General features: G+C 37.3%; 1 protein-coding gene across 1 annotated transcript in view; it reads left to right on the top strand.

Annotated features, from left to right (window-relative positions):
- Positions 1 to 5,131, top strand: part of LOC149176429 (cyclase-associated protein 1-like) — a 60,562-nt gene extending 55,431 nt beyond the window's left edge. The window contains exon 10 of the mRNA XM_089419911.1: positions 4,657 to 5,131. Within this exon, the coding sequence (XP_089276037.1) occupies positions 4,657 to 4,743 (87 nt within the window). The 3' untranslated portion in view covers positions 4,744 to 5,131. The remainder of the gene's footprint in view (positions 1 to 4,656) is intronic.
- The last annotated feature ends 7,882 nt before the right edge of the window (positions 5,132 to 13,013 follow it).

The raw sequence follows: 13,013 nt of genomic DNA, 5'->3' as shown, positions 1-13,013 counted from the left end.
ACTGAAATCCTATTGCAGCAACTGGAATTAATTCTTCTAATTGTAAATTAAATAACAATTTATTGCTATGACAACAACGAATTAATCATACTGCAACCTTCACAAATAAAAAATACTGCGGAAGATAAAGTGGAAACTGAGAAGATATTGACACACAATAAATTTGACAAAGTTATTTTTGGACAAAAGTCCCTAGAAAAACCCAACTTGGGAAAACTGGTGTAACAACTAAGGGTTTTAATTATTAAGCAACAGTGAGAAATTACGAGTACAATAAATATCGCCAAACTGGCGAATCTATCTAAGAGGAATACTAGCAAAAATTATTTGAGGGAGTTTTACCCTCACTTCGAGCAATCCTAGCACTTGACTGCCTTTGAAAAGCTAGTCATTCTATCAGGTCTGTGTAGGCCCTATGTCACCCTAGCGCAGTCCCTCAAATGCTTTCCTTGAATCAACTGCAATCTAGCCATCCTGCCTGCGGCTGACTGAGAAATTCTCTCCGGCCCTCTGGAAAACTTTCCTGACCACTGGAACTGAAAATGAGCTCCTCTTCAGCTAGATCGAATTGCCCTCTTGAGGCTCTGTGCTACCTCTGCACAGGCTCCTGGAGAAAATCTCGGTTTCCTCTTTTTGACTCTCCGGAACTGGAAAAAATACCTTCAAACTCACTGTCCCTGCCCCTCTCTGTCTCTGCTTCCCTTGTCTGGCTCAAACTCTTCCGACAACTGTTGCTGCTCTCTAAAAAATTGAACTGCCCAAGGAAATCAATCTCAAGTGTGTGTTCTCCATCTACCCATCGACCTCCTCTTATAATCTCCAGTTGGGACTCCAACGACCAAGATTAAAACATAATCGATGGCTGAGATTATTTTTGGATCGATCCGTGTGAGTTTCTAGAGAAATCTCACCTTCCTCAATTAATTCCTATTAATTAATCATTTTCCCTAAGTTAGACTTAGGAAAAATTTAATTATTGATTAATTAACTTAATTAAGGCATTTCTAGGTGGATTTTCTTGAAACCTTTTCTGAGTTATGGAGAACTCTTGTGTTTTAGCCTCTCCACAAAGTTTCGAGACTAGAACACCTCCGATGCTACAAAAACTAACACGAACACCATCCAGGACCATTCTCTTAGCTTTGGCCATCTCATTCTTGAAGGTTGCCAACTGTTGTGGATCTGTTGGCTCTGCCATGACATTTGTCACAAACTCCTTCAAACCATGCTCATCCAATAGGAATTGTATATGGACCTTCTAGACGCCAAAATTAGAAGATCCGTCAAGTCTGTCTTGATCCCTAAGTCCTATTGTGGCCATCTCTGTGAAACTCAAATAAACTGGAGACTAGTGCTGAAAATCTCCTTCTCCTTCTTGCTCGACCTTCTTACTGCTACTTGCACTCCCTTTGGAATCCACAGATCTGTTCTCACCTGCCTCCAAAAATCCTTCTCTAGTACTCGCACTTCCTACTACTCCTCCATTGGGCAACTTGCTCTAGCTTTCGAAAGTTCTTCTTCGGATTCTGCCACATGTATTGGTACTCCTGAAGCATGTACTAGCTGAACTAACAAGTATGCTTCGACCTACTGCAACTGGAAATCTCAGATCTCCTCCTGGAAACTAGAAGTTGGAAACCCTCTGAGAAATTCTAGAAATCTCATGTGTGCTTTTCTCTTCCCACCCTGCGTAGATCTGCATATTGCAACCCTTGCTACAAATCTTATGCGCCTAGATCTACTTTGCGAATCAACTGATCTACTCACTGGAACCCTCTGTCCGGCAAATCCACTTCCCACTAGAACTGCTACTGAGCAAATCGAACTTTTCCACCTCACTGGTTCTGGAAATCGATTTTCTGCCCAACAATTTGCATTGCTTGGCTAGCCTGCGTAGATCTGGAATTATTGTGCTCATATCTCCCTTTGAAACTGCACAATCTTGCTTCTTTCGCTTTTGAGCCTCTGATCTGATCTTCAATGCTCTAATACCATGTGAAATTTCCCTAAATGCATCAACTGGAAATTATTATCCTAACTGATTAATAGTTTATTTGTTTATGACAAATAGCAAATAATTCGTTGATGCATTCTTTACAAATAAAATACGATGCGAAAGTAAAATAAGGAACTGGGAAATAGATGCACACATAAAAATAGACACCAATATTTTTGGACTAAAAAGTCCCTGAAAAATCCCGAAGGGAAAACCAGTGCGACAAATGAGGGTTTATTTTATTATTATGCAACAAATTTGAGAGTACAATAATCTGGATGCCCAACTGACAATCCTTCGGCAAATACATTGGCAAAATAATTTGGGTATCCCAGATCTCTGTTAACAACTCGGCCTCCTCTAGCTTGCTTGAACCCTAGCCTGGCTACTTGCACTGCAGCTTGGAATTCGCACTGTTGGCTCTGGATAATTTGCACTACCTGGAAATTGGCTCCATGTGAGCCGTCCTACCTCCCTCTGCCTCTGGAAGTGACTTGCTCTGCCTCGTGGAAGCTAATCCGGCCTCTGGCAACTAAATCCACTCTCTTCCAGCAACTCGCTCAAGGGTTTTTGGCTATTTGCACCGGCTTCTATGGCCTTTCTGCAGATAATTCGGCCTCCTATCTCCTGACACTCCGACACCAAAGAAACACTGAAAAACTCTCCGGAATCCTGCTCCCAAATTTTCTGCTACTTCCTCTCTCTGATGCTCTTCCTCTGGCTCGAACTGCTTCCTCACTGAAGCTTGTAGTTGGGTAGCTCGATCTGCCTTGCTTACTTTCTTTCCACTGTGTCTATCTCCATCCCATCGACTTGCTCTTATAATCTCTCCCTGGAGCATCAACGACCAAGATCTAATCGTAATCGATGGCTAAGATCAATTTGACTCCAATACACTTTTCTCGAAGTCTCTAGAGCAAAAGTCAATTTCCTCAATTAATACCCATTAATTATTCAATTTTCCTAAGTTAGACTTAGGAACTTTTTAATTATTGATCAATTAATTTAATTGAGAGGTTTCTAAGTGTTTTCTCTTGAAACATTTTCTGGGTTTTGGAGATCTCGTGTTCCTTAGCCTCTCTAACACCTTAGAGACTAGAACACCTGTTTGATGCTACCCCAAATCCATAAACTAACAATGGTCCTTCAACATCCTGTCTATCAAATGTGGAACCCACCACTAGGCCCTGCCTAGATGTCGGTTGGTTGCCAATAGTGCCATTTCATGGCCATGATTTCCCCTTAGGCTTCATACTCAAAAGACTAAGTTTCTCCTCTAATTCACATTCAAGTTTGCTCATAATATGTGATCTGTTATCCAAGGCATTAGATGTGCAAGCCTCTTTAGCTCCTACATCTCCAGGAATGTTCACACCAGCATCATCGCTATTTATGCAATTATGGTCACATTCATCAGCACCTCTTAAAATAGTATCACTTTTATATGTACTATATGCTAGAAGTGACAGAATGCATCATGTTAACTGATTGTTTTTAATTTAATGAAAACGTCGCTTGTCATGACTTGTATTAACCAAGCCTTCACTGATGTAGGACTGGAACTCTCTCATTGCTTCAATGGTACATGTAAAATTGACTTCATTAAATCGAATTGTATGTTACATTCTTACAAATGGTCCTTCAATTAACAATGGTCCTTCAACATCCTGTCTATCAAATGTGGAACCCACCACTGGGCCCTGCCTATATGTCGGTTGATTGCCAATAGTGCCATTTCATGGCCATGATTTCCCCTTAGGCTTCATACTCAAAAGACTAAGTTTCTCCTCTAATTCACATTCAAGTTTGCTCATAATATGTGATCTGTTATCCGAGGCATTAGATGTGCAAGCCTCGGTAGCTCCTACATCTCCAGGGACGTTCACACCAGCATCATCGCTATTTATGCAATTACATGAATGGTCACATTCATCAGCACCTCTTAAAATAGTATCACTTTTATATGTACTATATGCTAGAAGTGACAGAATGCATCATGTTAACTGATTGTTTTTAACTTAATGAAAACGTCGCTTGTCATGACTTGTATTAACCAAGCCTTCACTGATGTAGGACTGGAACTCTCTCATTGCTTCAATGGTACATGTAAAATTGACTTCATTAAATCGAATTGTATGTTACATTCTTACAAAGACGAGCCAATTTATCTGGATTATTTTGTTCCTAAGGAAAACCGAAGGGATGCTTTCCCACATTCATGATGGCATCCTAGTAAAATCGTTGTTATATACTAATGTCCCTGACAAGGGGGATTTGAACCAGGCAACTACTGGTACAGAACTAATCAAATGCCCAGCAACATTGGTGACAAGTGGTTGAAACTTGAGCTAACTTATTTGGATTTATTTGCTGTTAAATGTTGATAATATCAGATTGCATGTAATATACAGCTCAGCTTTTGTGAAAATATTTTGTTAGGATTATGTTATCATCCTTCATTAACCAATGCTAGAAATTTTAACTTGTTTTCCCTAGCTATGCTAAATCTGTAGACAGCATGTGGCTTAAGGACGGATACTTGACCTAAAATAGTTTATTAGGTTATCATACTCTGAGCTTGTTTTGTTCTACCTATAGTTTCAACTTTCAAACAACATTAATATCTATGTGCATGAATAACTTGTTCCCATTTTCTGCAGTTGGAGCACGCATTACCTGAACAGTTCATACATACCTACAAGGATGGGCAGTTTATAACCTGCCCCGTCCTGCACTCAGTTGGCTGAATGACTTAAGCACCTTCACTCATTCACCCATTTAAAGAATATGTGACGTGTCAGTAGATGTACAATTATGTTGAGCATTTTGAGCCTTGTATTATGTTTGTTTCTGACCTTGTCTGTAGTATCATTAGATTTTTGGGCTCATATTCTTATTGCGGCAGATAGACATTGAAGCTTCAATGTTTCCTTCTGTAATTTTTGGGCATTCGAAATTGTATCATAAAGGTGTCCCTGCAAACCTAAATATTATTTTCATCCTTATTGTCGACACAGTCGAGTTTCTGTTATTATGGAGATGCTGTGCGAGTGCAATTGTATTTTGCACGGGAAATTATGTGTAGTGATGATCTTTTATTTGTATGTGACAAGGCATAAAGCACATTTTCGAGTTTTCGTGTTAAGTTTAGACATAATTTGCTCTAATGTAACTCTCTGGATAACGTTGCAAAGTTTAAAGAATGTAAGAGATCAGCTACATGTTTAACAATGAAGGGTGTCGTTGTGAGTATGGATGACTTTGATATATGAGCATCATTTGTTTTAATCAAGGAAATAAACTTAAACCAATTCTAGTCAAGGGAAAGAAATATGGAGAGAAGAGTAGTGCCCACTCAAGCATGAATATGACAGCTCTATGTTGATTTTTTTAATCTCTGTGGAGACAGGCATATGCTTGCTTAGATCCTTGCAAGCGCAGAAGTACTTAGATTTTAAAATGACATGGTGATTTAAAAAAAAATATGATAACCTTAAAAGCTTTTGGCAAAAGTTAGATAAACTATAAATATAACATAATGATCTTGCTTAAGTATGGAAAAAGGCATATGCTTGCTTAGATCCTTGCAAGTGCAGGAGTACTTAGATTTTAAAATGACACGGTGATTTAAAAAAAAATATGATAACCTTAAAAGCTTTTGGCAAAAGTTAGATAAATATAACATAATGATCTTGCTTAAGTGGAAAGTTGCAGGTTCAACCATAAGCATCTTTGACATTGTTCATATTTTGGACTCTTAGGCGTGGTACTTGTTCTAAGCTTGATTTTCTCAGGTTGATTAGCTTGTGAAATTTGTAATGGCCATAAGATTATTAATTTTATAATGCTAATAACTTGAGAGATTTTTAATGTACTTGGTGTGCTTCTGTCAGTAAGAAATTAATAATATGTTACTAATATGAGGTCATAAACAGGTTTGGAATTTCAAATTTATTTTGTCGGTCATGATGACAGCCATTTGCTTTTCATGCCTGTCATTTGATGTTTTATGTAGGAATTGTGAGTGTCAAATTGTTCTTCCTATGTTCTCTTTGACCAGCCCTCCTTTTCCACCATTGCATATTTTGTGAATCACTCTCGTGTTAAGGATATTCTTTCATACTTCTCATCAATAACCAGAAACACAGTTCCAATGGCCCTCCTTCCTAAGACTTTCACAGCCTTCGATTTTTCCAAATGTACAATGTCTTCCATATTCATATCTTTCACAGCCCTCGATTTTTCCAAATGTACAATGTCTTCCAATGGCCCTCCTTCCTAAGACTTTCACAGCCTTCGATTTTTCCTAATGTACAATGTCTTCCATATTCATATCTTTATATACAGATTGCATTATTCCTCTACCACCCAACCTTTCTTCTTCGTTGGATTTTAAAATGAAGTTTTCAATGGTTCATTAAATGGCAAAATTATGGAATGAAATATGAAAAGGATTCTTGAAATCCTCAGATTTGGGATAGTGGCCGTTTATCCCTTATAAAACTATTTATTTAAACATTAAGTATTACAAATACGCATAGTTTAAACATGTCATTTTTTCTCTGGAAAATAATAGAAATTCTTACATGATTTTGAGAAAATTTGGGTTACAGTTGTGAAGTTTTAGGATTTTGGGTGCCCCAGGGGTTCTGGATAGTGCTGAATTCTTTTTTGCCAAAAAAAATGATTTAAACACTCCCACAGTTAATTTCTTGAAATTTTTCTCATAAAATTTTTTGTTGAATGCCAATAAAAAATTTTGCCGTCCAAATAAAATTTGAGCCTCATTAGACAACACCTATTAAACAATCTTCTCATATAAACAACTTCGGACATGCCTTACGCAATGTCGAGATAAAATTTTAGCCTCATTAGACAACACCTATTAAACAATCTTCTCATATAAACAACTTCGGACATGCCTTACGTAATATCAGTGTTTGCCTTTGCTGTAAACTAGTTTGACATATATACTTGCACATCAAATTTACAGTTTTAAATTCTTTTTACCTATCATTGTTATCGTTCCGGAATATTTATTCCCTATCAAACACGTTAATGAAAGCAAAAAAAATCAATTCTGTAGAACGTGGAATTCCAGGTTAGCTTATTAATTACAAGTTATGAATTCGTTAATATCCCTTTTTCGTACGTAATAATGTCATTACACCGTTGAATAAGCTCATCATCCAAGTTACCTTTTCTTTCTGGACTTGTTTAGGGAGGGGAGTAATTGACTGGATTGTCATTGCCTGTACTGTTAAAAGTGAAGTGGTCAAAATCTGAGTAAAAAAATTCAAATTTTTTTTATAGAAACAGTGTTTGAATCATGATAGTGGAAATGAATTTAGCACAATCAAAAACTTAAGTCATCGGAATTTAGGCAAAAAAATTTCAATCGAAAACCGAAGTGGTGGGAATCTGGGCAAAAAAAATTTCAAAAAATTTCAAAAATCTTGTAGAGGCAGTGTTCGAATCATGATAATGGAAATAAATTCAGCACAATCAAAAACTTATGGAAACCTAAAATCTTGAAATTATTGAAGTTTAACCACTGTAATATGAATTTAGAAAAATCCCTACCAAATTTTATCAATTTATAAAAATCTCTACCCGATTTTATTCAAAATATAACTGAAATTTATCAAAATATAATCGAAATTTCCATAGGGCAAAAAAACAATCTCGTTAGACTACGGCTGTCTACAATTTTATTATTTGTGAATACCGGACGCATGGTGAAGGATTCGTTAGACTACGGCTCTCTACAATTTTATTATTTGTGAATTCGGGACGCATGGTGAAGGATTCTGGAGAATTGGGAAAGAGATAGAGTGAAGGCATAGTAACGCACAGGACTGGGAAGGCGGCTAAGTTGTCAACACTGGGCAGAGGCAAGGAAAGCAGGCACAAAATTTAAAAAGAGCAATATCTCGCTTTTAATAAATAATTTGTTTGGAAAATAGTGCAGACATCAGGGAGGGAGAATAATGTGCCGTGAAGCGCAGGGGAGGCTCAACAGGGCAAGCTCGAAGCGAAATTCCAGACCGAGGTGCTTCTGAGACCTCTCGTGCATAGGTCCTAGATTTGTTTAAATTCTGGAAACAATATGAAGGGCACAAATAGCATACATACACACAGGAGTCGCATGGTGCAGAAACCCAGGAACAAGAGGTGCAGTTGGGAAATAGGTAACTAACTTGGCCTAGAAATTGAACACGGCACATGGGAGATGTAGGGAGGAGCAGACTGGAATAGATGTAGACATTTTTAGGCCGCATCGAAGTCAAGTAGGTTGAGAGCAAGCTGAAAATCTGTGAGAGAGGTTGTGAGATAAGGTTTGAACAGGCTGCATAAGCGAGACAAATATAGCAGGTTGCTCGAAAAGAGGTACAACCCATCCACTACTTTGTTTGTTGATTGGTTAACAAGATATTCTGGTTGGTACTGGTACAATAGAAGCACTGTAACAGTGGCAACGAACTTCGTCTGAGTTCGCTGGTGTGAGGCTGGATTTTGGTTCATGAAGTTTTAGTGTTGGAATTTTGGCGACTGTCGAATATCATGCTGGAGTCTGGTCAAACGTTTAATGGCAATAATTTCAGTGCTTGGAAGTAGAGAATGATACCCATTTTCCCATATAAATGGTCATGAGTGGTTGTCTCGGGGATAGAAGCGAGCGTAAGCATGACGAAGAGGAACAGGAAGCATCCACAAGGAATGTGATGTTGGAGAAAGGGATATTTGATTTACAGCATAGTTACCAAGTGGAATTTGATTTGATATCCACTAAATTTCATTATCTAAAATTTAATACACTTACAATGTGTGTGTTTTTTTTTTCAGGAAAAAAAAGAAGATAAAAAATAAAAAAAAAATTATTATATTAAAAAAAAATAAAAATTATTATATTCAAATTCGTAAAGAAAAATCAATTTTCACAAGAATAGACATGTTTATTTTATTTCCAGCATCGATTTCCCCGTTCAACACTTATTCCTAATATTGACCTCTCGAGTTTAAGATATTAGAGAGCTTTCCTATTTAGAATGGTAAAAAAAAATGAAGAACAAATTGCATCAATTTTATTTAAAAGTCATGTTACATCCATAATTCAAGTGGTTAGGTGGCCTCAACTTGTCTAGAGGGAAACCAAGTCTGTTGGCCACCTAACAACATTATAAGCCATCCAAAAGCATAAAAGTTTAAGCCTGTTTAACAAAGCCATATATGACTGAATGTTTTGAAGCCTTCTAAGTGGCCTCAATTTGCCCATAGTGAAACCAGGTCTGTTGGCCACCTAACAACATTATAAGCCATCCAAAAGCATAAAAGTTTAAGATTGTCTAACAAAGCCATATATGACTGAATGTCTTGAAGCCTTCTAAAATCTAAATACCTAAACCAAAATATCATAGTCTGCGGATTCTTCATCTAGATATAACAAAATTTAAAGCAAAAATTGAGCCAAGCATACTGCTAATCATCTGATGAGTCCACGGGAGTTGGGTCTTTCGCACTCGAACCAGGTAATTCAGACTGAGGGAGACAAGGAATATGTTTCTCAATGCGGTTGAGGCGGGCATTCTGTTGTTGGATTTGAAACTGAATAAGTTGAAATTCCTTATGAATTTCTTGTAAACCAGGATCAGACTTGGATGAGCCAGCTGGAGGGTTCATCATAGCTTTGGCCATGATATTCTTCATTAACCAGTAGAGGTATACAATCTGCTTATATTGAGAAGTTCGGCCCCTGGAATGGCCAGGATCTGGCACCAAGTCTCTCCATTCTTCCAAATTTATCTCTGCATTTGCCTATTGGTTTAATTCTGCCTCCCAGTTAGAGATTAGCTGACGGACCTGCAATAGAATGCCAGTCTGAAAATACTGGGCAAAGTCACGAATAAGTCTAGAGGAGGATTTGTGGCCCTTGCCCCTCGCTTGGCGAGGTTGGGCCTGATTGCTTTCACCGCGCTGCCTCGCGCTTCTGCCACGCCCTCTACCTCCATTAGCTGAGGAGCCTTTACCAGAAGAGGGTCGAACCATCTTGCTACTCAAACAACCCACACAGAAGTATAAAGCACTATGACAAGAAGCCCAAACCTCAAGCTCGAGGTAGATAACAAGCTTAAGGTATCGACGTGCACTTTGCAACTGTAAACCTGTAAGGGTACCACAACATAAAGCCATATAACATTGAACATTAGGCCTAAAGCCCACAATTATCCTTAGAATGATTTGGATATGACGCAAGAGGCCGACGACAGTAACCCAAGGCTCCCCAAGCCCTCTGAAGACTAGAAACAGAGGTAAAACGAGTAGGGCCTTACCTAAGAAACCATGATACTTAATAACCATCAGAGACAACGAATAAGCCAAACAATAAACACAGACATCCATGCATGAGATAGATATTGAGTTTCATGCAAAAGAGTTCTGATACATCCCCATGCGAGATAGCAAGATTCCAAAGAAAACAAAAACAATTATATAGTATGCAGACAACTCATAATAAAACCCAATTTTTTCCTTCCATAATTCACGATAGGGTTTCCAATTGATTCCAGGCTTCGACTTATAAAAGTTGCCCCATCGAAATGACACATGAATGTGGAACACAGGGGATGAACTATAAGAGAGACGAAGAGAAAGAACATACCCGCTTACGTTGACCATGTGGCGAGAGGGACCAACAGCACCAGGGTGGCGGACCACAAAAGCCTCCTTCACGTTCTGCTTCGAACTAACCAGAAACCCTATACTGATCCCAGAGAGAAGAACAAGGATACTTCCACCCGAGGAAGAAGAGTTGCCGACACAAAACCTTAGCGTTAAGGTGCCGCTTTGGCCATACCCTACGACATTTACTCTCTGCATGCATGATGCCACATTGCCATACAATACAAATGTGTGAGGGTTGTAGCAAGATCGCCCTCCAACCCTTGCTAATCTGACATTAATCATGGCACAAATCCCCACGGTTCCTTTTTGCTCGCACACTCCCCGATCGGGGAGGGAAAACATGTAAATTAAAATCTAATATTATGAATAATAAAAACTCAAAACTCAAAACTAGAATCTTTTGTAAAGAATGAAATATTTGATATTAAAAATAGGCTTCAAGTGATCTCCACATATTAGAAATTTATGTTTCAATCATTAAACAGATCCATGTAAACTTTCATTGGTGATGTCTTAGTACAAGTGTGGGATGCCTACACTATGGAAAACAACTATTAAAGATGCACAAAATGTCTGAGATTAAAGGTAAACATCGGAGATGAAAGGTATAACGGGCTTCTTTAAAAATATATCATTTTTAATTAATACCAGCTTATATCCATTTTAATTTCTGATCTACTAAGTCCTAAGAGAGATCAAATCTCTTGAGGTGCAAACTTATTTTAGAGTAAAAGGAAATGAATTTGATCTCTCACAAAGCTTGGTAGATCTAGAGTTAAATCTGAATATACATTTTAATTTCTGATCTACTAAGCCCTAAGAGAGATCAAATCTCTTGAGGTGCAAACCTATTTTAGAGTAAAAGGAAATGAATTTGAGCTCTCACGGAGCTTGGTAGATCTGAAGTTAAATCTGAAATTAAGATGGATTTACATTGGTTTAATGATTAATTATAATTAGTAACTTTATTTATTTATTTTAATTTCATTTCATTTTTATGTAATTTCACTGAGTCAAAATGTTTTAATTATTACTATTATTATTGTTTCTTAAATTTTATTTTTATTTTTATGTAATTGGAAAAACATAAACACGTTTAATATATATATAAGAGGTTGTCCAAAAGATAAAAGAACTTGTTGTTTGCAATCACTTTATGGATGTTTTATAGACATTGAATGTCATATTAAAATCTATTGAATGGTAAAGCAATAAATTTAAAAATGTATGGAAGCAAGTAGTAGTTTCATAATGACAATGGTAGTGAATTTTTAGAGTTACTTTGCAAACAAAGTTCAAATAAAATGACAAGTTTTACAAATCAAAAGAGGGTAAAAAATTATCAAATATGAACAAATTTGGAGGATAAACAAGTGTTTTTACCATAGAAATTTGGCCATATGATTAAAGTATGTGGAAGACAATGGCATGATCAGAGTGTTGGTTATCAGGGTTTGGAAGCATTATGATAGCAACATTGAAGATTCAACCATGAAACAATTCACAAATAACTTTAAAAGGGTTAATCAGCATATAGTTTATGAGGTTCTATCCTGATTATGTTAGTAGAGTGATAAAGGTGAAGTTAATACCCATGTAATCTATAAGGGACTATCCCTAGAAGTAACACTAAAGTAAGCATATGATCTGGCCTATTTAGGGGGATCCCAATTATAGATATTCCCTTTTTATAATATTATTAGGATAACATATATACTATAGTTATGTCCCTAGGGGATATTCCCTATGTCTATGGATCTAGGAATTATAATATCGTATAGGCTATAATGGGTATACCTTCCATGGTCAAGGATAATGGCATAATGATTGGGGAATTAAGTAGATTAAAGGAACTTAATTTCTAGGTGGTAGCAACTAGATATGTTTGGCGAAGAGATAGAAAATGTTAGCAAAGAAGCAGTAGGGTCCACATGCTTAAGGTGCAGAAGGAACCTCTTAAAAGAGAGAACAAACATATTGGAGAGGGTATAGTTTATTAAAGACAACCTTAAACCCTATATATGAGGTAACCTCCAGTGGAATAAGTGGGTATCTACAACACATAAAGGACCATGTGGCAATTGGCAAGCCCATGGGTATATGGCCTTCAAAGAAGGCCCTAATTTGGTGGATAAACTCCAAGTGGAAGCCAAAGGGGCAAGGGGACATGAAGCTAGGCTGCAAGGGTTTCTTCACCACTATATTTGCAAGCATGGAGGATAAAGAGCAAGTATTTTTTGACAAACCCTATTTATTCAACTTAGTTGGGTTGCATCAAAGATTCTAGACGAGAATATTTCATTTAGAAAAATAAGACTTCACAAAAGTTCTTGCT

Source organism: Pinus tabuliformis, chromosome 4_1 (assembly GCF_031772625.1).
Source record: "Pinus tabuliformis cultivar Carrire ecotype Pingquan chromosome 4_1, CPIR1, whole genome shotgun sequence".
Taxonomy (NCBI): Eukaryota; Viridiplantae; Streptophyta; class Pinopsida; order Pinales; family Pinaceae; genus Pinus; species Pinus tabuliformis.
This window is presented reverse-complemented; position numbering and strand designations above follow the sequence as displayed.